The sequence below is a fragment of the Paroedura picta genome, chromosome 7 (assembly GCF_049243985.1).
Source record: "Paroedura picta isolate Pp20150507F chromosome 7, Ppicta_v3.0, whole genome shotgun sequence".
NCBI classification, from domain to species: Eukaryota; Metazoa; Chordata; class Lepidosauria; order Squamata; family Gekkonidae; genus Paroedura; species Paroedura picta.
The window spans coordinates 80,798,317-80,826,093 of record NC_135375.1 but is presented as its reverse complement, the minus strand read 5'-3'; the positions used below and the strand labels follow the sequence as shown (position 1 = coordinate 80,826,093).

The following is a 27,777-nucleotide window of genomic DNA, read 5'->3' as shown; positions in this document are numbered from 1 at the left end:
GACTCGTGAGGCAGGAACTTTGTGTGTGCCTTCCAGTAGGCGGGCAGGACTGCTTATGTAGAAGAGAGAAACAGATCATACTTCCCCAAGTAGAAGCATCACATACCCACCAGGGGACATGGCCACAGACTTTGCTTGTGAACAGATACCCTGTGACGTTGATAGGGATGAGAGAGCTCTGACAGGACTGCTCTGTGAGAATAGCACTATCAGAGCTGTGACGAGCCCAAGGTCACCCAGCTGGCTGCATTTGGAGATGTGGGGAATCAAACCCAGTTCTCCAGGTTGGAAGCCACTGCTCTTAACCATTACAGAGAGAGAGAGAGAGAGACTTAAGACTCTTTTCATATCTCCCGCACTAGTTGACAATGAAGAGCCAGAATACATTTGGAGATGTACGATAAATTAGTGCTGATCAACTATAAAATTATGCTTGTCTGATTCAGACAAATGTCTAATTTTAAAGCAGTTATTGTTGGACCCAAGATTCACCTCTGTCCCTTTAGGTGTAGGGTATGGGAATGTTTACTGTCAAACCATATTAGAGAACTAGGAGAAAAGCCCACTTTGGAAAAATGGGCCATGGAAGACTAGGGGTGAGGTATGGGGCCATGGAAGGCTAGGGGGTGAGGTATGGAGGGCAAAGCAGGGGATTCCCCCCCGGGGTGCACTCCCCGGGAGGCTGGCCATCGTGGAAAGGAGTCCCAGGGAGGGGGAGAAGTGGAGGATGGGAAAGGGGTTTTGGGTGAGTATCGGTGAGCATCCTGGGAATGTTGACCTTGCACAGTGGTGCTGGAGAGGGCAGAAAGACGGGAGGAAGCGTCGGAAAACGGAGGAGGGGAGGGAGGGCACTGTCACAGGCCAGCATTCCTTGCAGCGGCACCTGGGAAGTGTGGCTGTTTTCCAGCCCTCCCTGTCCCCTATGTGGCGTAGCAATGGCGGCAGAGCAACAGTGGCACTTCCGAGGTGCCACTGGCGCGTCACAGTCTTCAGGTGGGGTGGGCAGTTGGTGACCAGGCCCTTCCTCAGGGCTTGCATTGTGAACCCTCCTTGTCGTGGCTCCACAGTGGGAGGGCGTGCTGCGTGGTAGGTGGAGACTTACCCGGCGCTGCAGACACAGCACTCCATGTGTGTGATGAGAAGGTAGCCGGCGACGCAGAGGTGGCAGGCTTGGCTCGGGCAGCTGTGGGGGGAACGGCAAAAGAGGGTCTGCCCTTTGTTGTGAGCTTTGTGGTGACGCGGTGGGTCTCTGCCAGGCGCGCACCTCCAGAAGCAGCAGTCGCCCCTCGGTCAGTGCTGGCAGGCGGGCTGGGGACATCCAAGAGGGCCATGGTGGAGGCCTCACTCCCTGGGCATGGCAGCTTAAAGGCCAGCCCCCCAGGACAGCAACCTGCAGAGCTGGCATGGGGGAACAGCAGTAGGTGGCGAACTGACCTCCTAGGCAGTCAGGCACATTCTGGCCATGAAGCCTGATGATCGGCTGGGGCTCGGCTCCTGGAGGCAGGCACTCCAGGGGCCAGCCTAACCCGGACGCGCCCAACTTTGCTGGGCGCATCCAGATCAGCCCACTGTTTGTAGAGGTGGGGGCTGCAGGGGCCAGCCCAATCCAGACGCACCCAGCTGTGTGGGCACGTCTAGATTGGCCCGCTGTAGCGTGGGCTGGACAGCACCCAGATAGCAGGCTGATGACCTGGACAGAACCGCCCAGATGGCTGTTTGGCAAATATATAGAGGAACTGTGATAAGGATGGGAGGGGACAGAACTAAATTTGCTCATCCCCTCTGTGCTGGAGAGGGCAGAAAGACGGGAGGAAGCGTCGGAAAATGGAGGAGGGGAGGGAGGGCACTGTCACAGGCCAGCATTCCTTGCAGCGGCACCTGGGAAGTGTGGCTGTTTTCCAGCCCTCCCTGTCCCCTATGTGGCGTAGCAATGGCGGCAGAGCAACAGTGGCACTTCCGAGGTGCCACTGGCGCGTCACAGTCTTCAGGTGGGGTGGGCAGTTGGTGACCAGGCCCTTCCTCAGGGCTTGCATTGTGAACCCTCCTTGTCGTGGCTCCACAGTGGGAGGGCGTGCTGCGTGGTAGGTGGAGACTTACCCGGCGCTGCAGACACAGCACTCCATGTGTGTGATGAGAAGGTAGCCGGCGACGCAGAGGTGGCAGGCTTGGCTCGGGCAGCTGTGGGGGGAACGGCAAAAGAGGGTCTGCCCTTTGTTGTGAGCTTTGTGGTGACGCGGTGGGTCTCTGCCAGGCGCGCACCTCCAGAAGCAGCAGTCGCCCCTCGGTCAGTGCTGGCAGGCGGGCTGGGGACATCCAAGAGGGCCATGGTGGAGGCCTCACTCCCTGGGCATGGCAGCTTAAAGGCCAGCCCCCCAGGACAGCAACCTGCAGAGCTGGCATGGGGGAACAGCAGTAGGTGGCGAACTGACCTCCTAGGCAGTCAGGCACATTCTGGCCATGAAGCCTGACGATCGGCTGGGGCTCGGCTCCTGGAGGCAGGCACTCCAGGGGCCAGCCTAACCCGGACGCGCCCAACTTTGCTGGGCGCATCCAGATCAGCCCACTGTTTGTAGAGGTGGGGGCTGAAGGGGCCAGCCCAATCCAGACGCACCCAGCTGTGTGGGCACGTCTAGATTGGCCCGCTGTAGCGTGGGCTGGACAGCACCCAGATAGCAGGCTGATGACCTGGACAGAACCGCCCAGATGGCTGTTTGGCAAATATATAGAGGAACTGTGATAAGGATGGGAGGGGACAGAACTAAATTTGCTCATCCCCTCTGCGCTCTGCTGTTTCTGAAGCATGTTTCAAGACAGGCAGTGTGGTGCAATTATTGGATGGTCACAACTGGAGAAATCCCCATTCAGCTAGGTCTACTGACCCAAACTTTGTGGAGAACAGATAACAGTTTTGATCCAGTTAACCAGACTGGGTGAGTTGGAGTGGGGAGTAGTACTGAAATCAACAGGGAATACAATGAGATAAGGCAAGAGGGTGCAGGAGTACAGTTTTGGGGCCCCATGTCTATTTTCCTGCTAAGGAATAAAAACCTGACTTATACACATACCTATGATTTTCACACTTCCCTGCATGTGCACTGTGCTGCAGATGAAAATATTAGTTGAATGCTGTTTTCTATTAGACTAAAATTTGGGAACATGGATCCTTTGGATAAGACCAGTATCTAATAACGTGGGAGAGGATTCAAATTCTAAGCACCCTTCTAAGTCCACTACAGTGAGTAGGCTTAGAAGCATGTTACCGATTTAAACAAATGGAACTAAATATCAGATTGACTTCCTAATATGACTAGCTTTACTTCTGATACTGGACATATTCATATAAACTGCTCCAGTATTTTCACACAACCTTTATGCACGTTAAATATCAGCAGGATTCTTCCTTCTGTCCTCATCTAGGACTGGTATCCTCTACACGACAAGATGGTACTTGGGAGAAAGGCTCCATTTTGCGCAATGGCAAGCTAATGGTATTTTTAAACTATCCTGAAGTCAGGTGTTGCAAAACAATCGAAGTAGGAGATTGCTGAAGAATTTTGGACAGAGCTGTGGGCCTTGTGCAATATTTTGAACAGGAACCACGTGCATAAACAAAGCCATTTAACTGCATGTGTAAATAGCCTAGAACAACGTGCACCAAGTCAGTTGGCACAACTAAGTGCCAGTTGCATACACAAATGAGTGATCATGGAAAAAGAACATGTGCTTTTTTGGAGTCCGCGCTGGAAAATTGTTCCCTCTGCACAGCTATAAACGTAGAAACAGATGGGCAGACTTGCAGTGATAGACAGCCATATCTGCACACACAAAAACAGGGTGGGGGGAAAACTTTCAACATTCAGTTGTAAACAAGAAATTTAACATGCAGTCCACAGGGTAATTGTGCTGATGGCCATCCAAGAAAGATAATAAAGGAGGAGAGCACCAGAGAGCATGAATGGAATGGACTATTGTGCTTGACTAGATTCCATGTATAAATTAGCGAGAGGGGGAAAAGAAATTCTTCAGAAAAAAAAACATGTACTTTATTATAATTCCTAGTGTTACTCCTGCAACTGCCACAAAGGCAGGCAAAAGAGTGAAAGCTCCCTGAAAAGAAGCAGACTGCAAATGCAAATCTGATTCAATGACTGTTTGACAAGAAGTAGTTTGACTTCAAGTCTGGATGAACATGCATGTCAAAGAGCGGTTGGTTTCGGCCACATTCCCTTTGAGTTAGAAGACTGAAGGTTCCTTGAGACCATTCTGCATTCTTTCAATGAGCATAAAGGACCTTTTTTTTTTTTTTTTGAAACACACAGTTAGCCATCTTCATTATTCACGGAGTAGTGTGGGAAACAATGGACCAATTTTTTTTTTCAGCATGTAAAATCCACATGGCTATGAACGCTTCTCTTTCAGAACCACAAGGGCAAGGCAAGCCTCTATCACTGTTATTTTATGATGGTAATCAAGGTACATCATACAAGCAGAGACCAAACTATGTATTAGTACCCAATGAAGGCCCAGAGACTGTATCTAGCTCCTGAAGCATCTTTACCTTTGGCTTCCTGGTTTTAATCAAGGTGCAATACCCAACATGTTAAAAATTTCAAAGTTTTATTTTAAAAATGAAAGTGTGTACTTCATATGCGATATGATGCAGGTTTTGCAGATGACAATATACAGTTGCACATTTGCCCCATGAAGGATCTTTTTAAAAGCAAGTTCATTCCTCAGTATCCAAGTATCACAACCATGTTTGTCTCTTGGAGAGGGCCCAGAGTGGTTCCTGCTGGCAGCAGAGGATAGGGCCTGCAGTGACGGCTTTAAAATGTGCCTAGAGGCCAAGCAGGGTTGAGTCTGGTTAATATTTGGATGGGAGACCTCCAAGGACCACTAGCATACTGGCTAGATACCAGGAAGAAAATTTCACAGTCAGAGTAGTTCAGCAGTGGAATCAGCTGTCTAAAGAGGTGGTGAGCTCCCCCTCACTGGGAGACTCCAAGCAGTGGCTAGACAGATACTTATCCTGATGCTACATTGAGCAGGGGTTGGACTAGATGACCTGTACAGACCCTTTCAACTTTATAATTCTATGTTTCCATACTTGTAGGCCCTTATTGTTATCTAATGTTTGATTCAGCAATGCATGACATATCATTTCAGGATCCAGAGCAATGTGCTGTTTGGACAACTGAGAGACTTCCATTCCAATCAATTCAAAAATTGTCAGTCCGTAGCATAAATAAATGCATGTCCTGGAGTAAGCTTGTCTAAAGCATTCAAAACAGCCACTGAAAATTCATTCACATTCCTCAGTTTTGCATGCATAAGATCTGAAAGGAGTTGCATTCAGCAGATGCATGTTTTTGTGCAATGGATATGGAGTGAATATTATGCTCTCTCTCTTCCTCTCTCTGCATAGCCATTTCCTTACCTTTGGCCTATCCTGGATAGCCAGGAAAGCCTGATCTTGTCAGCTCTCTGAAGCTAAGCAGGGATGAGTCTGGTTAGCATTTGGATGGGAGACCTCCAAGGACTACCAGGTCATGATGTGGAGCCAGACAATGGCAAACCACCTTTGAATATCTCTTGCCTGGCTGCCAGACAGTCCTAGGATCTCCTGGCTATACCACACCGATGACATAAGATAAATAAATAACCTTTGTTCTTAATTTCAAAACTTGTTTTTACAGTGAATGGGCACTGCTTCCATTTACCTGGGAAGTCTACAGATTATTTCACTTATGTGAAACAGAGCTACTAAAAGAAGAAAAGCCTCATTAAGTCAGATGAAGGTTTCATTTAGTCTGGCATCCTGATCTTTACAGTGGGCAATCAGTTACCTCCAGAATATGGGACAAGAAGGCAATGGCAGTTCTCACTGCAACTCCCAGTGCCTGGTGTTCCAATGTTCCCCTGACATGGAGGGGTCATGGAAATTAGGGGCCTTTTCGCACAGGGATCTTTGTTGCAAATTGTTTGCGGAATGAAAAATCGCCATTTAAAATAGTGGAATTCGTCGTTATGCATACCTGCCTTTGTAGTGGAATCAGTTGCGTTTTTTAGCGTTTCCCACAGGCTTCCGGTCTCGGCAGAAATCGCTAGAAAGGAAGCGCTATTGCCAAGCTCGTCCCGCCCCTGGCCGTCAAGCAGCCAATGGGCAGCCGTTAGCATGCTCCCAAACAGCCCCTTTCCCTTTAAGAAAGGTTTAAAAAAAAAAAAAACGACCCATAGCAACGAATCTAGGTAGATTCGTTGCTACGGAGAGACCCATCCAGCTGCCTAATGTGAGCTGTCGTTTGATCGTATGATCATTGCCACGCTGCCTCGAGTGATAAACCCCCCCCCCTCTCACGGGCCCGATTTTCGGCTGAATTTATTTGTAAAAAATAAAGGGACTTTATTTCAGCAAACGGGCTTTTCAGTGGTTTGTGCTTAGTGACTAAAGGTGAAGGACTGAAGCCAGGGAAGCCTCTAAACAGAAAGAGGCTCGCCGGTGCGTTTATCCCCGCTCGCTCGGAGAAAAAAAAATGGCGATCGCTTCGCCGGAAGTTTGGAGGAGAGAGCCAGGGGGAGGGACTTTGAAGAACCAGCAACAATGGTAACGCACAGGTCTTTAGCGCTACTGTTGCAGATTGGTTGCAGGAGTGTATCGCTATCCGGAGGGTGAATCCACTTTTCTGGATTCCCCTGAAAGCGCCACAACGAAGCGCTTTTTGCTGATTGGTTTCAGGATTGTTGCAGATTGTCTACGACGTCGTGGGTTATGGCAAATTAGTAGCGTTTCCAAATAGCAACCATTCTGCTACTTTGAAGCCGTGCGAAATGGCCCTAGCTGTTGAAAGATTTGACATTCAATAATTTGTAAAGTCCCCTTTAAATACCTGAAATAGTGACCTGCTATCAAGGCATGGACTATATTCATTATGTACTACTAGTAAAACAGCTTGTTGCAATTTAAAATACAATGGGCACTAGCCTTCTCTCCCATCACCTCGACCAGGCCCGCTGAGGCCTGGAAAGGCTGCAGCGGGCCCTTTTGGGGCAGGAGAACACTGGTGAGGGCTCACAGCCTTCCCCGCCCCCAACTCATGTACCAGCGAGGCCAGTGCTCACTTCCCTTCCTTCCCAGGCCCCAGTTTCAACTGTGGTCACAGACCCTCCCCACTCCTCCCAGCTTGTGCTCACTGGCTGCCTTACCTCCTGCAGGCCATTGAGTGGTGAGAGCTGGCAGTGGAGGAGGATGTGTCCAAGGGCAGGACAGCCTACCTGATTGGCCGTTTGTTGGAAGGACAGCCAATCAGGTATGTGGTGAGTCCCAACTCCTCCCATCATCCCTGCCCAGCTTTATTTAAGGTATAGATGTGATGCGAAGAAATGCTTATCCTGTACTTACTCCCCACCAATCCACTATGTGACCTCAAGTTATAACCTCATGAAAGATAGAAAAAACGCTCTCTATCCATTTTCTCTGTATCATTTCTAAGTTCTACCATGACTCCCCATCTTTCCTCCCTCAACTGAAAAGTCAAAGATGTTTTTGTTTGTTTTTTCAACTTTTTCTAACAACCAGATACAGTATACAGTCTCATTGACAAATGTACTATATGACTGAAAAATGACATATGTTGTAATTTTTTTAAAGATTGAGCACTTTAAAAAATGTTTCCCAAATAGTTTATTTCCTCCTCTCCAGCACCCCACTTATATAAAGGCCATCATTACACCTTATCAGAACTCTGCCAAGGTATCCAGATAATGCACCATCAATATATTCTTCTGGATTTGCAAGCTGCATTTTCATGTAGCCATCGACAGAGATGAGATAACACGTTCCACCCCTCACTTCAGCTTCAGGAGGCAGTCACAACAACAACAACAAAAGTTACCCTTCGGAGAGAGGACCGAAGGAAAAGAAAAGTCTGCCTCTATAAGTATAAATATGTATGGAAGACCTCTGTATCTGTGAGACCGCCTCCTCTACTATGCCACCCCAAGAAGCTTGAGATTGAGCACCCAGAATTTACGCAGGGTCCCCAGCCCCAGAGAGATCAAGCTGGCCTCAACTGCAGCCAGGGCTTTTTTGGTCCTGGCTCCAGGCTGGTGGAATGCTCTTTCAAGTGAGTTCAGGGCCCTGAGGGAAATTAAACAATCCTGCAGAGTCTGCAAAACAGAGCTGTTCCACCAGACCTACGGTTAAGGTCTAGGACCGTCATTGACAGTATCTGGCCTCCCTACTGAAAACACTTAACAACTTTGACTATCAAAACCTTTGCCAGAACTAACATCAAGAATGCACTTTATGTTTTCCTTCTCACATTAGAAAGAAGGTGGTGACAAGATATGGCTTCCAAATTAAATTAAGTGGACTGACTTTAAAATGTTTTACATGCATTTCTAAGTATTGATATGGGTGTCTTTAAAATCATGTGTTTTACCATATGTTGAGAGCTACAATGAACCTTTGGGGAAGGGTTACATACAAATCTGAATATAAACATATAAAGTAAAGATGCCACAGTCATTTTCTGCATTTTTCCCAGCACTGCAACATCCCTTTTCAGATGAGCAGAACTATACATCATATACAGGTTTACTACATATAAGGTCATTGTAACACTAGCATTTTCACTTACAAACCCTTTCCCTGATGATCCTTACTACAGAATTTGCCTTTCCTCCCTATTTCTGCTACATGCTAATTAGCTGTTTATTATCAAGCTAGTCACCACAGCTCTCAGATATCTTTCTTGGATGATCACCAGCAACTCAGACTATATTGGTGCAAAAACTGCTGTTTGTTTGTTTTAATTTGGCCTCAAAAGCACACACATTTATACTTACTTGCATCAAATCTTGTTTACCATGTTGTTGCCTGTGGAGCTCACAGAGGTCTTCCTGGAGTTTGTACAGATGTTTTGGATTTCATCTTCCTGAATAATTTGGTGACATTTGCAAACCTGTTCTCTTCATTGCTCACTAAATGCCAGTTCATTTATGAGCAAATTACATAGTATTGGTCTCAATACAGATCTCTGGGACCAGAGATTTCTTTCCATATTCTCTTACCAACTACTACCTATTGTTTCACTTTTATATTATCCTGAGATTTCTCAAGATCCTTTGGTGAAGGATGTTTTCAAGCATCAGATTATCTTTATCCACATGACGGTAAAACTTATAAAAAGAGAACCAAAAGACTGATAACACAAAACTTGACTTTGTAGAAGTCATGCTGATTATGATTCTGTGAGGCTTGCTCTTCAGTTAATCAATCCTGTATTCCTAGTGATTTCTACCAATTTTCAGGTTACCTGGCAGTAGCTGTCTCATACCCTACGTCCCTTTTCAATAACTGAATTAGATTTATGACTGTCCAAGCCTCTAGTAAGAAGAAAAACAGCCCTCTCTTTGGATCATCCTTCGCAAACTAACCTAATTTTATGTGTGTATTAATTATTTATTAAGATTAAAAGCCCAAGTCCTGATCTCTTTACAGAGGAAACAACTCAAATATTGGCTTATAATAACAAGGCACAAACCTGAAATGAAAATTAATAGGGATGCTGGTCTAGAGTCCCCCATCCCAAAGTCTTTCTTTTATTTCCAAGATTCCTGCATAGTGAAGGGCATAAGAAGCATTTTTATTGTCAGTTGTCCTACTATATCCCTCCAGGATTAGGTGCTTTTGGATCCTAAAGAAACCTGCTTTCTCATGGTGATTTTAGCTCTCCTGCTTTTAAGAGGGACTTCGTGTTCAACATATCCATCACTATGGGATCTCACTCAATCATCCACAGATGTTTCTGTATCACAACTTCACTTTGGTTCAGAAGGAATGTTCAGGAGCTGCTCCTGCTGCCTGGCCCACGTATTGTGTAAAGGTTGCTGGGTTCATCTTACCACTGATCTCAGTGTCTGCCTATAATTGGAATATGGAATCTTTGTGAGTATAAAGGACCATTTCCTGGCATTAAAGAGACTTGGTAAAATCTGATCCCCCGTTTCTAAACTAGGGTGGAAGAGGAGGGTAACTCCTGACTGGCAACTGACCAGCTAAGTAAAATTTCATTTGGGGGGGGGGGAATTTGGCCCAGGCACAAGCAGTTGCTCACTGCTGCTATCTATCTTGCCAGGGAGGCCCACTAATAAACTTCAAGAGCCTGCAATTGCTTCTATATTTTAGAGCCATTTCACACTTTAAACTTATAAAAGTATGAATGCAACAAACATCTGCATCAAATAGCTACAGTTATTAGGAAGCCATGATTAGCCATAGCTTCTTGTTGAGTATAAACCTGGTGACTAACTCAAATTTGTCTCCACATGAGATGTGAAATGGTCCTTCATAGTTCAGAGTTTCTCACCTACTGTTGCAATAACCCTCCTCCTTCGACTTAAACTTAGGGCACATCTGCACAGGCAATTTGGCAGCTGGGATTTAAATACAGTCTTTCTGTACACTTGATTCTTGAGTAATCACGGGCATGGTTGGCTTGAAGGGGGGGCTGAGGGGAGAGACCCAAAATATTACTCAAATCGTCTCCCCAAATGCTCTCATTTTTCACACCTCTTACAGGCCAAGGACTTCCTGATTGGCAGCAGCTGCTCTCTGCAAGCAGCTCTCACATACTGGGAATGCTGTGGGCAGACTGCTGTCTTAGGTGGTCACAAGCCAGTGGCTCCTGCAGTATTGGCAGGGCCACATGGGTTGCACTTTCAGTTTAGTCCCAGTCTACTCCAACTGCTATGCTGCCATTCCCTTTACCTTCCTACAGGAACCCAGCCAGTTGAGGATCTGGTAGTCAGTATTATAAATCCACAATGCCACACAGTCATTCTATGTCACAGTATTTTAAAAATCTAGGCAAGGGCAAAAATCATTGTCTTCACTCTGAATATCATCTTGTGTTTCCTCTGTTCTCTGCCACAGCTGGAATAGTGGGTTGTTGTTGTTTTTTTTTGGGGGGGGGGGTCTTTTTACCTCAGTTCTGTCAGATTCCCTCCAACCACACTGCACTCATCTTCTGTCCTGTCCTGCTTCTCAGTTGTATATATTGAAAGTGGGAGAACCATAGTGTTAGTCTTTGGGCAGTGTATGATTCCAGAGCAAATTCATCTGTCCCGCATAATTTCTTCTTTTTCAGGGACTATTTCCCATAGCTCTGTCAATGACAGAGGGGCTGATGGTGACAGATGCCCCACTACTGCTACATGATCAGAAAGTATCCTTCCACTGAGGAAGTAATGCTGTCATGGAGAAAGATGTCGTCTAATCATGTACTTAATAGAGGAAAAATCAGTCCTATATGCCAGTGGTCCCCAACCTTCATCTGGTCGGGGACCGCCTCCGGGGGTGGGGAAGAGCCAGCGGCCCGGCTGCCGCAGTTCCTCATAAACATGCATGCACGTTTTGGCCACCAGGGGGCGCAAATGCGCATGCGCGGCAGTTCCACACGTGCACGTTAGCGTCGCTGCCGCGCCGGCTGCCGCGCCGGCCTCTTTCCCCCCTCTCGCTGTAGGGGGGGAGGCAGGCGCGGCCGCTGGCGGCCCAGTACGATGGCCTTTGCGGCCCGGTACCGGGCCGCAAACCAGGGATTGGGGACCCCTGCTGTATGCCTTCTGCCTACCCAAATTATAAAACCTAGAACTCATTTTCTTGCTCGGCATCCATGTCTGAGTTGGGGAGGGATTGCTTATTGAACTCAGATTTGCATAATTGCAGCATCAGTCTTGAAAGTAAGGAAAACACGGATTTACGACAGTTTTGTGATAATGTCAACATAGTATAGTGGTCAGAATGTTGTATAACATTAGGAGACCCAAGTTCAAATCCCCACTCTGCCATAGAAGCTTGCTAGGTGACGTTGTACCAGATGCACATTTTCAGTATAACCAACCCCACAGGCTTATTGTGAGAACAATATAGAGAAGGGAAGAATGGTGTAAACCACTCTGGGTCCACACTGGGGAGTAAATGGAGTATGTATGAAGTAAATAAGCAAAAATATCACTGCAAACTATTGCACAAATCAAGAAATGCAGCACAGATCTTAATCTCTACCACCCCAGCTACCTTACACTGATATTTGTGTTTGATTTGGAAAGAAATCAAAACCATCCCAATGGTGCAAGTGTGCACTGAGGAAACACCTGCAGAAAGGAAGAAATTGTACTGAAATAATCTGCACAGTCTGAAAACCCACAAATGGGAAACAGCCTGGAATTGCAGGGGTTGTTTTTTTTTTCCTGAAGTAACCCCACTGAAAAATATGAGCCTCCTTCAAAAATATTTGAAACAGTTTTTGGAGTCTCAGCTGAAACCTGATAAACGATTGCACCTTAAGAAACACATGCATTATATTCCCTCCAGTCCCCTTCTCCACCCACTCACCCATCCCAGAATCATTGCTGGCCTGGAAGATGGAAATTGGGCTCCACCCCATTGCATTTGCCAGTACTATACCACCATAGTCAGGTTCTCTGACTTTCCGTATCTGTGATTCCATCCAGGGAGGAACTTCCCAGGCTCCCAGATCTCATACAGAAGCAGGAGCATGGAAAGGGTCACAGGGGAACCTGACACCTCCCCCCCCCCCTTATACTCATCCTAAGAAGTCAGCCATTCACCCTGTGTAGCTAATGCCTGGTTGACTCATCCAGCACATCTGGATGTAGGAATAAAGTGTTCAGCAATTGTTATCCACAATTACTTTTCAAGCAGATCTAGGGTGACTGAACCATGCATCAGGGCCAAAGTACACACAATGTGGGCAAATGCATCCCTGTATATAACCCAACTGCATAGAAAGTGGGACCCCACTTTTAGGAGCATAAATACTGTGCAGTTGAGGGGTGCTAACTCAAGCCACAGAGTAGCTTTCAGAGTCTGTCTCTCTCGCATCTTCCAAGTCTGCCCAGGGAGACAAAATAAAAAAGAGTAAAACTGCAGGCGGGAAAAGACTTAGCTTCTTCTTCCCTGCATGTGACTTTTATTCTTAAAATAACACATTCGCTTTTGGTGAGATTGTGGCACATTCAAAGAGAATGGTCTAATTACCATGTCTAGTTAGACCTGCAGTTGATGTTGATAAATCACTAGATGATGAACAAATGTATGCAGTCTTATCCCAACTCTAACACCTCAGGTCAGATGTCCTCCACCATTAAGCTGAAGAGCACTTTCAGAATATTGGGAAAGGATAATGGGCGGTTTGGGCACCACTATCAAAGGCTGGCCTTGGCATCAACTCTTTGATTTGGGGGGGGGATGTTGTTTGGTTTCCATTTCCAAAAAATAAGAAAGGTCTTCTCTCTGTACAGTTGCAAGGAGATGCTCCCAAAGCCAGAAAGGCTGCACCCACGGCTAAGCTGAAGATGCACAGCCATGATAACAAATGCATGGGATGCTCTGTTAGCCAACCAGAAGTGAGTGACCTGAAGGTCTGTCCCACCACTTCCATTCAGAGCTCTTTGGAATTCTCATCAAGAAGGCATCAAAAAGTGTATCAGTATGTTCAGGTGCGTAGTCATATTGGCCTGAAGCAGCAGAACAAAGCTTGAATCCCATGGCAGCTTTAAGACCAACAAAGGTATAAGCTTTCATGTGCATGAACACTTTGTTGGTCTTAAAGGTGCTGCTAGACTCAAACTTTGTCCATATCAGTAGGAACTACAGTATCCATAGATTCCATGTTGAGGACTGCTACCTTAGGAAACAGAATCTCACTTGAGAGCTTAGGTCATACATAGGCATACAGATTCCTATTTCCAGCAGGTTAGGTTTTTCAGTGGTGGCTTATGGGACAAAGATCCACGTGGACCGACATGGAAGAAAAAGACTCACTTTTCATTCTCTTTCATAAACACTAGGTTTGAATTGATCTTCAGGTTTTAATTTTAAATGAGAGAAACAGAGAGGCACAAATTCCTAAAACCTATTGCCCACTGTTAATACCCACCCACAACACATACATCCAAAACACACACACTTGACTCCTCATGGATCTTGCAATGCACTCAATTTACAACAACTCTGTCACACAGGGAACATAGGCCATATCATGTACATATACACTACCAGTGCACTGGACACCCACCCCTTTCTTTCCTCCTTTCAGACTTCTCCATGTCAGGAGCAGAAACGTCCTGCATGATACACTTGGCAAAACATCTCACTAAAATAAAATTTCCAGAGAAACAAGTAGAAAACACATGGACTAATTTGGAGGGAGTGTCTTATTTATTTATTTATTTATTTATTTATTTATTTATTTATTTATTTAGATTTAGATTTATCCCCACCATTCCCGAAGCCAGTCCAGTTTGTGGCGGTTTACATGAAAAGAACAAAAATAAAATCATAGAATCATAGAGTTGGAAGGGGCCATCCAGGCCATCTAGTCCAACCCCCTGCTCAACGCAGGATCAGCCCTAACCATCCTAAAGCATCCAAGAAAAGTGTGTATCCAGCCTTTGCTTACTAAAGGTAAAGGTATCCCCTGTGCAAGCACCGAGTCATGTCTGACCCTTGGGGTGACGCCCTCCAGCGTTTTCATGGCAGACTCAATACGGGGTGGTTTGCCAGTGCCTTCCCCAGTCATGACCGTTTACCCCCCAGCAAGCTGGGTACTCATTTCACCGACCTCGGAAGGATGGAAGGCTGAGTCAACCTTGAGCCGGCTGCTGGGATCGAACTCCCAATCTCATGGGCAGACAGCTTCAGATAGCATATCGCTGCCTTACCACTCTGCGCCACAAGAGGCTCTTTTACTACTCTTGCTTACTACTATATAATAAAATGGATCTCAACAATAAATCCCAATGGTGGGAAAACAATGTAAAAAACCCCACCCTCCCCCAATCAATCCCCCATAGCCACCATCGTCCTCAGGAGAAGAATCCATACCCAGTTGTCAAAGACAACTTCTCTACAGGCCTCTGCATTTGGCCTCAGCCTTGTTGTGCATTAGTCAACTTCACGCATAAAATATACTCTCCTTAGGGCAAAAAAAAAAAAAAAAAAAGACGCCTATGTTGAATAAGTGCTTGACTTAGTGCTCCTTAAACCCAAACCAGTAGGGCATTAGAGAAACATGCATAGTGGTTGGCACCCAAATACCCTGCTTGTTTTCATGTATTAAGGAGCATATACTTGCAAGTAATGAAGATATGATCGGTTTATGATAAGGACATGGAGCCAAGTCATATTCCTTCCTGACACAGTCAACCCAAAACACCCTTCCACATATGCAAAGTGAAGGAGGGGGGTGAGTAGTCCAGTTTTAAGGTAAAAGGAGCTTGTTGCTGAGACAGATAGTGTCACGTTAGCCTCTCCAAGACTGTGGGGAGGGAAGCTAAGGCAGAAGGACTGAGCACCCCTCCTCACCTGTGTGCACCTTTTGCTCTTAAAAGTGGGCCACACTGCATTAAAATCGTACAATCCGGTGGGGTAATACAGACTGTAACACATCAGCAAGTCTAGTACAAACCCACCACTTGCTTACCACTGGGACAAATGCAGAACTAATCTAAAAGAAACAAGACCCAGAAGCCAAGCTTCTTGACCTCTAAAGCAATAGATAGATTATGGAGATTTACAGTGCTCTTCTAAGCAGAGTCACACCCCTTTAAGCCCATGGACTTTAGTAGACTTAGAAGGGCGTAACTCTTAAACAGACAGTAGTGCTGTTATTAATGGGCAGGGGCTTATAGAGAAATATATACAGAAAGAACAAGTCTCTATTCCAAAGAAATCACAAATGTCCCCCTAGTAGAAAGTGAAGGAGATTATTCAGAGGTAGAAGAAAGAACCTCTGCACATGTTCAGAGCCCTGGCACTGAAAGCAGAGCTGAGCTCACTAATGGATGCAGTTAACGGGATAAATGCACACCCAAGAACTTAGTGCACAGATTTTATAGCAGTATATACAAATAAATCGTCACTGGTCCAATTCCTACTAGCACAAAGTAAATTCACCCCAGATGAGCATTGCTGATAATTATGACAGCAAACAGCAATCCATTCCTACCTAGGACAGCCACCCATCTGCAGAAAGTATTTACAGTACTAGTGGCATGCACTGTAATATTCCCGGAACATAGAAAGAATGACTCACGGACAGCTAGCTAACAGCAGTTTGCTTAATTCACAGTTATAGCAAGATGGGATTTCCCTGGAACTTCACCGCAGAGGTCTTCAAACGAATGTCATTTTTCTCTCACTTTTGCGAAATCCCGACTCATCCCGAGTCCCCCTCCCCGCCCTTCCTGGCTCATAGAGCAGCTCACTGACAGCAAAGGCATGTTCCAAGACTCTTATTCATACTTCCGAGATTCTGGCGTTTGGAGTGGGGGGGGAGTTAGTTACCTCCCCCCCCCAACCCATAAAAAGCCTTGAAATCAGAAAGCTTAACTACGGTGGAGAGGTGTGCGTGTCAAATTCGCGAACCACTTCATCATTAAAGAAAAAAACGACCACAAGGGCAGGGGGGGAGAAGTGAATTGTCTCTGGTTCAAACGATGCCCACAATGGGAGGGATCCTGGCCACGAAAATCGAATTCGCCCTTGGCTCAGGATCTCGACTCCCGTGCGGCGAACTTCGAGCGCGCGCGGGACCTGTTTTTCTCTTCTTGCGCACAGCCCGAGAGATCGTTCCCGAAATCCAGCGGAGCGCGCGGGGCGGCGGGGGGCTCCTCTCCTCTCCTCTCCCTTCCCTTCTTCCCTTCCCTCCCGGCAGGAAAGCCCGAGGCGCGTCCTTTGCACTACCGCTTCATCTCCGGTCAGCTCCGCCAGAGTTCCTCCTCGCCCTGACTTTGGCGCTCTACCTGCGCTCGCTCCAGAGACACCCCCAGGAGACCGGGGCTGTGGCGAGCGCCAGCTCCCTCACCTCCGCGCAGGAGCCCGCGGGCGTTCTAACGCGAGCCGCAGCTCCGCTTCTTTCCCGAGAGAAGAAAGGGCATTTACCAGAAGCAGAGCAGCCAGGAGCAGGGCGCCAGCAGTTGCCCGGCGGCAGCAGTCCATGCCTGGCTCTTGGCCGCGCTCTCAACGGGACAGGCGCGGAAGACGCTCGCTGCGAAGCGGCTCGCCCGCCTGACGCTGCGCCTGTCACCCGGAGTCAGCGCGCCAGAGCCGGGCTTAGCGCTGCAGCCTCCCCTGCCGCCTCGCCGCTGCCATCAGCCCCGCTCACGTTTCCCGACTGAGGACTGGGCGAGCGGAGGGGCTGATCTGAATGGAATCTCTCTCCGAACAGGCAGCCAGCCAATCAGGCTCCGGCTAATCAGACATGCCGAATAACAAAAGGCAAAGGGGGGTCCCGGAGCAGGAGAACTGCAAGGAGGAAGGCAGGAGGGGAAAGGGGGGGGGAGGAAAGAGGGGAGCGGAGCCGCAGCCCCAAGGGATGGCTTAACTCCCCCCAAATAGGCAGGCACCAAGAACAGGCTGCATTGAGAACCAGCAAGGTAACTGCTTCCTTTCTGCCTGCACATTGTTTCATTCAGGGGGAAAACTTAATCCAGGCCAATATATAACATATGCCATAAAGGGGGCATGCACAGAGAGACATTGAGAGAAAATAAATCCTCCTTTAAATAAGCTCCTGTATGCTTCAGAGGCACGCACGCTGCAAAACCACAGCAGGTCAAACAATGATTCTATTTAAAAGACTATCAAAAGTACATGTGTATGTGCATGTATATACATATGTATGCATGTGTGCATGTATGTGGATTAGTTTAAGAAGAACCAAAAATGGCATTCGCCTTTTTTACCGCTGCATCACACTGCCTGCTCATGTTTAGTTTACAATCCACAAGTACCCCAAGGTCTCGTTCACACATAGTGTTACCTAGAAGTGTATCCCCCATCCAGTAGGCATGCTTTTCATTTTTCTGACCCAGATGCAGAACTTTACACTTATTAAATTGCATATTGTTCTCATTCGCTCATTTTTCCATTGTGTTCAAATCTTGTTGAACTCTGTCTCTATCTACTGGAGTATTTGCCAGTCCTCCCAATTTGGTGTCATCTGCAAACTTGATGAGTAGTCCTTCCACCCCCTCATCTAGATCATTAATAAATATGTAAAAAAGTACCGGACCGTCTGATGAAACACCATTGACAACAACTCTTTGAGTGCGGTTCTCTAGCCAATTCCCTATCCACCTAACTATCTGAAAATCCAGATTGCAGTCCTTCAATTTATCCATCAGAACATCATGGGGAACCTTATCAAAACTTTACTAAAATCCAAATAAACGACATCAACCGAATTTCCACAATCCAGCAAACCTGTCACTCGGTCAAAAAAGGAAACCAGGTTGGTCTGACAGGACCTATTGGAGGTTTGATATTTAAGAGAGATATGGTTCTAGCAAGTGCTCGAAGAAAAGTAAGATATAAAGATCACAAGATAATGTGGGCATTTCCCTAATTGCATTAGAAAACAACAATGAAAAATGATGAAGAAATGCCACTTCAGTCTTAATTTTTGAAATTCATTGATTTGAGAAACCACTTTTTCACCAAAGTCAAAGTTCACACTAGTCACAAAGTCAGGCAGGTACATGCACACCAGATTCTAGACATACCACAGACACCCATAGTATAAACCACTCTAAAATCTCCACCTTATAAAATGATTTTCAAATTCCTTTAAGTAAAATAGATCTCTGCCTGTAAACAGCCATAACGCTGTGGCCAAGATTCTCTTTCACAAAAGTCCCAACAGGCAGGTAACTCATCACCTGCAGCTAATTAAATTGAAGTGTGCACAATTTACAGAACTACCATTGTCCTGTGTGTGGAATTTCTATTGAAGTCAACAGGAACTTTGCATGCAGAAAAAAATGTCAGAAGAAATATATTAGCGGCTGCCAAATGGTGTTGCCTGCAGTCCTCAGACACGTAATTTGTCAGCAGAGGCTTTAAAAAAATATATGATTTATATTTAATAAATAGCACAGCAATCAAATGTGAGAGTTCTGCAGTTGAACACCACTGTGTGCAACATTCCCCTGGCTTTAGACTTTGTACTGGATCAGGCAGAACATTTTCCAGACATCAGATGATTACTACCAAGGTGATTACCATTACCAGACATACATGCAAACAAGTTGTGAATCATACATATGGTACACGTTCCTCATCTACCATCCCCAATTTCAGGCTCTGTGTCAATGGCGCGTACACACTCCCTTGAGAGTTGGGATTATGGTTTAACACTTCATAGAATGCAGAGTAGCACTTATCAATAAAGATCTGGCAGACCCACAAGAAGAAACAATAGAGAACAAATAAAGGAGAAGCCAGACAGAGTAGCCGGGCTACCTATTCCCCCCTTCCACTGCAGCAGACTCTAATGTATTTACTTCATTTATACTCTGCCTTTCTTACACGGACATTCCCTTCTAAGCTCTTCCTTTTTTAAAAACCAACCAACCAACAAAAGAACAAAAAGGAGTGAAAACCTCAAATCCGCCAACTAAATCTTTAAAAAAAAAAGGGGGGGGGAGGATATATAGAGAGACAAAAACAGTGGTGACACCTTAGTTTATATAAAAGGACTCCAGATTTGTAACATAAGTCCCTTTGCAATTGTCTTCTATATGCCCTGTGTTCAAATATTGATAAAGTTCTATGGTCCTCAGTCCATCATTTTCTGGAAATCGGCATTTATCTCTCCAATGTTGTCATATGAGCCTGTTCCAAAGTGTCTGATGACCCTTTCATTGGCACAAAAATAGGGGGAGGGATCTCCGTGAGCGGTATCAGGATAAATTGGTGGAAACCTTTACTGTGTGAATACCAGTGATTGGAAGTTCCTTCTCAATAACACCAGTTCTACAAGAACCTTAAGAAACCCAGGCACAACATTTTTGTTTGTTTTCCAAACCATTTGTTGTCAAGCTGATGTTTTATTGCTCTATTTATTGCATTTATTAATTTGTTGGGTGATTGAATCTATTGTATTTTAAATGACCCATGCGAGGAGAGGGTATGGAATATAAAATCTTTCCCTTTTAATAAAGCAGTAAGAGGGGTTGGGGTGGGCCAAGTCCATGATCAGAACTCATGGATTTGGCCCTTGCCCCTGGACTGTCACATGGAGAGCCTCTCTGCATGTCACTCCGCCCCTCGTGGGCCTATTGGCCGGTGCACGAAGCACGACACCCAAACACCCAAATGCCATTTTGAGCTGTATCAACAGGGGCATCACATCAAAATCACAAGATGTCATAGTCCAATTGTATACGGCACTGGTCAGACCACACCTGGAGTACTGTGTGCAGTTCTGGAGGCCTCACTTCAAGAAGGACATAGATAAAATTGAAAGGGTACAGAGGAGAGCGACAAGGATGATCTGGGGCCAAGGGACCAATCCCTATGAAGATAGGTTGAGGAACTTGGGAATGTTCAGCCTGGAGAAAAGGAGGTTGAGAGGGGACATGATAGCCCTCTTTAAGTATTTGAAAGGTTGTCATTTGGAGGAGGGCAGGATGCTGTTACCATTGGCTGCAGAGGAACGGACACGCAGTAATGGGTTTAAATCAGTGGTCCCCAACCTGCGGTCTGCGGCCCGGTGCCGGGCCGCGAAGGCCAGGGCGCTGGGCTGCGATTCCCTCTCCCCGCCCCCCCGCAGTAAAAAACTTCCCAGGCCGCAAGCTTGTGGCCCGGGAAGCTTCTTACTGCGGGAGGGGGGGAAGAGGGAATAAGGGCCACGCTGCGCATGCGTGGCCGCAGCCCGGCCGCACATATGTGCATACGTGGGCACGGCCCGGCCGCACATGTGCACATGCGTGGGCACGGCCACGCATGCGCGCTGCACGGGCATGGCCGTCGCCCTGCCGGTCCCCAGCCAAAAAAAGGTTGGGGACCACTGGTTCAAACTACAAGTACAACAATATAGGCTAGATATCAGGGGGGGGGGGCAATTCACAGTCAGAGTGGTTCAGCAGTGGAATAGGCTGCCTAAGGAGGTGGTGAGCTCCCCCTCACTGGCAGTCTTCAAGCAAAGGTTGGATTTCTTGGATGCTTTAGGATGCTTTGGGCTGATCCTGCGTTGAGCAGGGGGTTGGACTAGATGGCCTGTATGGCCCCTTCCAAATCTATGATTCTATGATTCTATGATTTACCTGGGAACACCTTTATAATGGCCATGATCTGCCCTGTCCTATTGAAATAGAGGCCCTTCTTTGTGTGTTGTGGCTAGCGTACCTGCAATCCCCTCTCTTGGCCACAAATGAGTGGTGTTAGCCTTTACAGGACATCCTGCTTATCAACGAGCTGAAAACTCAATGCAGCCTCAAGTCAATTAGTAGATGAACATATCTAAGCAAAGAAACTTGCTAACAAGATTTTCTTAGTCAAGCCAGAGAAGCCTCCTCCTGGTTCTGTCAAGATAAAGGATATTCTGGAGATACAGGCACCAACATGGAACCACATGGGTAATTTCCTATAAGGCCGCTCTTCCTTTTGCTATCTGTGTTTGAATGCAGAAATTAAAGCAGGTGGCATCTGTTTGTAAACTGAAGGCTTTCAGCAAGTTTATAATACTTCCAATATTAATCCATATAATGAAGATCAAAATATTTGGGGGGATACCCAAATTCTCCAACCTTGGAATAACCTCCAAGTTTGTAGAAAATATGAGGGTTTTTAAAATGTGGGTAAACTCCCTGCAAAGAAACCGGAGAAAACAAAACAAAATTTAAACTCTGCTGGATCAAACTAATGGTTCATCTAGTCCAGAATCCTGTTTGATACAGTGGCCTTGGAGGGTCAAGTCTTTCTCTTAATGTTCCCTCATAGTGCCAGTATTAATAGCAGGTCCCTAGCCAGAAAATGGAGGGGGGGCAATTTTTTTTGTTAAGGGGGCAGTTTAACATGATGGAGTTATACTTTCCCCCCATAAAAGGACTGGGTCAGCCTTCTAGGCTTTATCAAACAGAGTACGGCTATGCTGCTCACAACCCCTGGGACTCCCTTGGGCTGGGGAAGGGTCGTTTTCATGTAGACTACTGGTGGTGCATCCCCCTCCCAAATCAGTCCTCTTGTTGCCCTTTTGGGTTGTTCAAAGGACTCATCATCCCTGCCAGATGGAAGGAGGGCCCAGCCTGGAAAGTTACTATTTGCCGATACGTCTTCATTTCTTCCCCTTAGCCAAGAACTGAGGAGCAGAAGCATGGCTGTGCAACTGGGAACCAGGAAGAAGACTTCTTTGCTATGGCATTGGAGCCACGAGGCACAAGGCAGAGTTATCTTACAAAGAGCAGAGAAATGCACATTTACTCATGCCAGTTTTTGAAATATTCAGGCTTATATCCACTCCAGGATATCACAGAGGAAAGGTAGGGGCACCACGAATTAATCATGCTTGTTGCAGAGGGAAAATTTAAAGCACCCAAAATCAAAATGCAAATCGAATTCAGTGTAGATGGGAGGGATTCATTCAAACTGGGACTGGGTATAACGCCCCATGCAGACTACATTCTGGATAAGGGAAAAAAACCTCTATGTACTTTCTTAACTCAATGCATAATTTTATGAACCTCTACACACATAGTCTTGAACTTAAATGGACTCCGGGCAAACTTAAACGGACTCCGGGAAATGGTAGAGGACAGGAAGGCCAGGAAAATCATTGTCCATGGGGTTGCGATGGGTCGGACATGACTTTGCACCTAACCACACACACATAGTAATTGAAACAAAAGCCTTTCCTCTTGCTAAACACCTTGGCTGACCTCTTCTGCCTTTTCTCCACAGAAAACTGGGTGAGTGGGTAGAGGGAGAATGAATTACTGGAAGGAAAGAGAGATGAGGCCAGCAGGGAGGATAGGAGTTGCTCTCCTCTTTGAAGCCTTCCAGCCCCTCCCCTTCATTAGTTGTGGTGTCATGGTTAGGAGTATGGATTTCTAATCTGGCGAGCCGGGTTCGATTCCCTGCTCCTCCCCCACATGTAACCAGCTGGGTAACCTTGGGCTCGCCACAGCATTGACAAAGCTGTTCTGACCGAGCCGTAACATCAGGGCTCTCTCAGCCTCAACAGCCTCAGCCTCAACAGGGTGTCTGTTGTGGGGAGAGGAAAGGGAATGTGAATGTAAGCTACTTTGAGACTCATTTGGGTAGAGAAAAGCGGCATATAAGAACTTTCTTCTTCGTCTTCTAAGAATAACAGATACCTAATAGAAGCAAGAAATAGATCTCATAGAAGCTAAAAAGGGTTTCAGGGTTGTCCAAAGCAGCACTCCAAGCTGTGCAGATTTAACAATGGCTTAATTTAAAAACCACCAGGCGGTGCAGGAAAAAAACGATTAGAATTGGCATGCTTTAGAACTGAAAACAGTGAAAAATACTTAGCAGCTGATCTCTTGAATACCTAGAGTTTTAACTCAGAAGGCACCTATCTCTTTGTAGAGGCTGAAGCTATTGTTTTCTTCCCAGATCTTAACAAAAGAAGTACTGTAAATAAAGGTATTAGTGAAGTTTTGGAAAACTTGCTCCTGCAGAAGAATGGGCATTTATGAGGTTGAAGAAGAAGGAGAGAAGCAGTGCTAAACACATGGAGGATATATTTACCTTTCTTTGTCCCTGAGTTGAGCTGAGTTCTAGGAATATCTAATTGTATATTTTCTGACATCCTTCACCCAAAGAGCTTGGGGCAGTTTATATACCCTGCCCCCATTTTGTTCTCACAGCAACAAAGTGAAATAGGTTAGAGAAGGTGAATGGCTCAAGGACACCTAGATCAATTCTGCACTGGTGTTCCTGTGCTGAGCTGCCACTGGGTGTTTGGAATGTGGCAGTTTGCCCCACCTCTTCCTCGGTCCAGACAAGGGGCATTTTCCTTGCCGGACCGGATCTGCCCCTGTTTTGTGCCTCCAGACAAGGCAGAGAGGTTCTGTTGCACTTTGCAGTGGGGCAGGTTTTTTTTTATTTTCAAAGTGCTCCATGCAAAATGCTGCCTGGGGCATTTTTTGTCCCCTCCAGGATGCTGTAGCTTAGTGGAGGTGCCAGGCCTGGACAGCCCAACTCTTCCCTGCCAGACAGGCCTGGCCTGACATAGGCCCTGATGATGCCCACAGAAAGGACAGGAATGCATAAGAATCTGGGCTTGAGTTGGACCCGCCCAAGGCTGGCCCGGGCCAGCTCTGACATCATCTGGAAGCGGGCATTAGCCCTACAACCAGAAGAGCGCCAGCCCGGGCAGAATTCCCTGTGCAGAAATGGTACTAGTGTGCTTTGTGGCTGCAGTGAGGATTGGAACTCAGCTCTCAGACTGTATGTCTGGGCTTTACAGTTCTCAAATCATTACAGACATTATGTACTTCCCAATTTAAAATTCATTAGCAAAAGAGCAATTAATTATGGTCTTTCCCTCTGATCCTAATTATATCCCTTTCCCTGGAAACTCATTCAGTGTCATGCAAGCCTTTAAAAGCACTTTAGTATGTTGGCTGGGGCGGGAATATGTGCCTCATAGCCCTCATCTTTTAGTACTACTCTTCCCTTCCGGGATACTGTGACTTCGTAGATTTGGAACGGGCCAATTTCTCATCCCCTCTGTTTTCCTTTTCCCTTTCAAGGGATTGCTTGACTGCTGCAGCATTCCACAGCTCATGAAGGACACTTAGTATTCTCAGCCTTGTGGTCTTTTTCCCCAATCCTCCTTTCTTTCAATATACAAAATAATATTTTGCTGCACTCCTGGGGAGTCCCTGAGTGCAAAGCAACCTTTATCTTGTTTTCTGGGTGGCCATATTGCACTGCCTCTATGTGAGGCACTGATCCGTGAAGTTTGCTAGTAAAAGAAATAATTGCTGTGTTGTTTGTGTTCATGGTTCTTCTTGAGTTGCTGTTAATGAGTATGTAGTCAGGTTTCAGCTATGGCAGATGCTTACATGACAATGAAATATGGATTTAAACAGAAAGCACCAGGAGGGTGGGGTTTGATACATTTGAGCAAGTTTGTCTGAGAAATCTGACAACATTATAGCTGAAGAAACTGATGACCCCTTTTCTACTTGTAGATTTTGGAGTTTTTCACTCATTATGGAAGAAACATGCCTTTATGAAAGAAACTATGTAAGCTTACTCATTGCATAGACTTTTGGTTAATTGAAAATCTCTTTTAAAATAAAGACAGACTACTATCCTAACCTTAAATCTCATTTCTCCTCTCAAAAGGAACTTTCTTCCTAGTAACCTAGCAATGAACTGAAACACATTCTAATCTATAAAACCTTGTTGATCAGTTCTGTTGGGTCTCTTCCCTTCTTAAAAGTTTGAAGAGAGAAGATAAATGGGTTTTTGTACCCTGATTTTTACTATCTGAAGGAATCTCAAGGCAGCTTACAATCACATTCCCTACTCCTCCCCACAGCAGACATCTTATGGGATAGATGAGACTGAGAGAACTCTGTGAGAACTATGACTGGCACAAGACCACCCAGTGGGCCACATGTGGAGGAGTGGAGAATTGAACCCTGTTCTTCATATTAGAGGCTGCTGCTGTTAACCACTACACCAAGCTGGCTGTTTTTGAAGGACCTTTGTCTGATTTAGTGTAAGCAATGTCATGTGTCCAGGATGCTCAATCCCATACAATCCAATCCCCAAAGTAATAAATGAGTCACACATATTATATAGTCAAGTTTTTAGTGACATGCTAAGATGTGCTTCAAGGAGACTTCCTTACAGCCTCTTTAGGGCTGCTTATTGTCCCATCAAAACCTACCAGCCTACTCAGATACCTAGATGATAATTATTACAGAATATTCTTATTTTGACAAATAGCTATTCCTTTCCGGTTTTGAAGCAGTTGCAGTTTCAAGGCTAATTTATTTCCCCATTGGTTAGTCTTATCTGTGTGACATCAGTTCTCATTGGCCTAGAACCCCACAACAACATTCCATTCCTCCAAAGTGGACAGACATCACCAATCCTAGGGGGAAATACTCATAAGACTTTTTCATACTGAGATGTGAATATCCTGTTTCTTAGCCTACTAATGTTTTAAATTTGAAGTGCTAGCTCAGCAAATTTCCATCAAGGCAGAGTTTGGGTAGATAAATTAGAATTGCATTCATAGTTTGGTTTCTGGTCTAAACTTACAATTGATGCATTCATAACTGGGCATTTACCACTCAAACTGCTGACCTTCTTCAGGCTTCATACCACCTCTACACATCCTGCTACTCTGCAGCTTTACTGAATTTGAAGAAAGCTGAGAGGGTGTTTTGAGTGGTACCTGGAAGACTCCATATTAACATTGGGGATAATATAATTTACACCCAAAGGAGTTCAGGGAATTATACAATGGTAAGATCTTGTGCAAAAGGTAGTGGCTGGATCCCCAGCATACTCCATCTGGATGGGCAATAGATTCATTGCCCGTGGAGATAGTGATCACCACAGGCATAGGTGGCTTTAAAAGAACAGTTAGAGAGATTCATGGAGGACAGGTAGATCAATGGCTTCTACCAATGATGACTAAAGGGGACAAACCTCTGTTAAAATGAATCTCAGAATATCAATGTTAGGAGGCAACAAGAGGAAAAGGCCTTGGTCTCTATGCCCTGTTCCTTAGCTCTCCACTGTAACCAGTTAGCCAGTATGTGAATCAGGATGCTGCACTGGAGGGACCACTTTTCATACTCTCCAAAACTTGAAGGAGAAGCCAAACCCATTTCATTAACATGGATAAGAGTTTATAATGAGAAAGTTAAATGACCAGGCCAGTACAGAAACCAACACAATCAAATAATTTTCAAAATGTTGTCCATCTTTGAAACCTGTCATAGACTGTTTATGCACTGGGAACTTCACTGCCCCAGCTCTTGCGCAGGAGCACAAATCGGGGGCAGATGAGATGCAGCAGGCCAAATGCTCTCCCATGTGGGTGCAGGAAGAGGTGGGGCAACCTGCCATGACTAAAACTCCAGCCTGCAGCACAGCATGAAACCTCCAGTGCATAAATGGTCATATGGAAACTATATTTTCTATAATTAGATATTATAGATTTGTATCTACAACTTCTCACTCCCCAGATACCAAAATAGTGAAGCATTTCAAAATGAAGCGCACCCTGGCTCAGTTAGATAACATGCCAAACCATGGTTGGTGCTAGATAAAAGAAAATGGGGCTTGTATCCTCCTGTTCTCCTTTTGCACACTGCCATTGTACCATTAGGTTTGCAAGGCATCCCATTGGGTTTTTAAGGCAAGAGAAAAGCAGATGTGTCTTGTCATTGCCTGCTTCTGTATTTTGAACATCTTTGATGGTTCCCATCTAAATACTAACCGAGGCTGACACCATATACCTTCTGAGATCTGTTGAGATAGGGCTAGCTTATAACATTGTATCATTTACTTGGCACTTGTTTTTTGGAGAAGAAGGAGAAGAAGGAGAAGACGAAGAAGACGGAGAAGAAGGAGAAGGAGAAGGAGAAGGAGAAGGAGAAGGAGAAGGAGAAGGAGAAGGAGAAGGAGAAGGAGAAGGAGAAGGAGAAGGAGAAGGAGGAGAAGGAGAAGGAGAAGGAGAAGGAGAAGGAGAAGGAGAAGGAGAAGGAGAAGGAGAAGGAGAAGGAGAAGGAGAAGGAGAAGGAGAAGGAGAAGGAGAAGGAGAAGGAGTCTCTACCCGAAGGAGTCTCAAAGTGGCTTCCATTAGCCTTCCCTTTCCTCTCCCCACAACAGAGGCTTGATATTACTGCTCGGTCAAAACAGCTTTATCAGTGCTGTGGTGAGCCCAAGGTCACCCAGCTGGCTGCATGTGG

At 45.9% G+C, this 27,777-nt stretch overlaps 1 protein-coding gene across 3 annotated transcripts in view; it reads right to left on the bottom strand.

Moving 5' to 3' along the window:
* Positions 1-27,777, bottom strand: part of ADAMTSL1 (ADAMTS like 1) — a 555,547-nt gene that overhangs the window by 280,997 nt on the left and 246,773 nt on the right. The window contains exon 1 of one of the 3 annotated variants that reach the window (XM_077345151.1): positions 16,970-17,215. The exons of the other annotated variants lie outside the window; for them this stretch is intronic. Coding sequence (XP_077201266.1) covers positions 16,970-17,026 — 57 coding nt within the window. The 5' untranslated portion in view covers positions 17,027-17,215. Of the gene's footprint in view, positions 1-16,969; positions 17,216-27,777 lie in introns of those variants that run through there. 3 annotated transcript variants of the gene reach the window in all.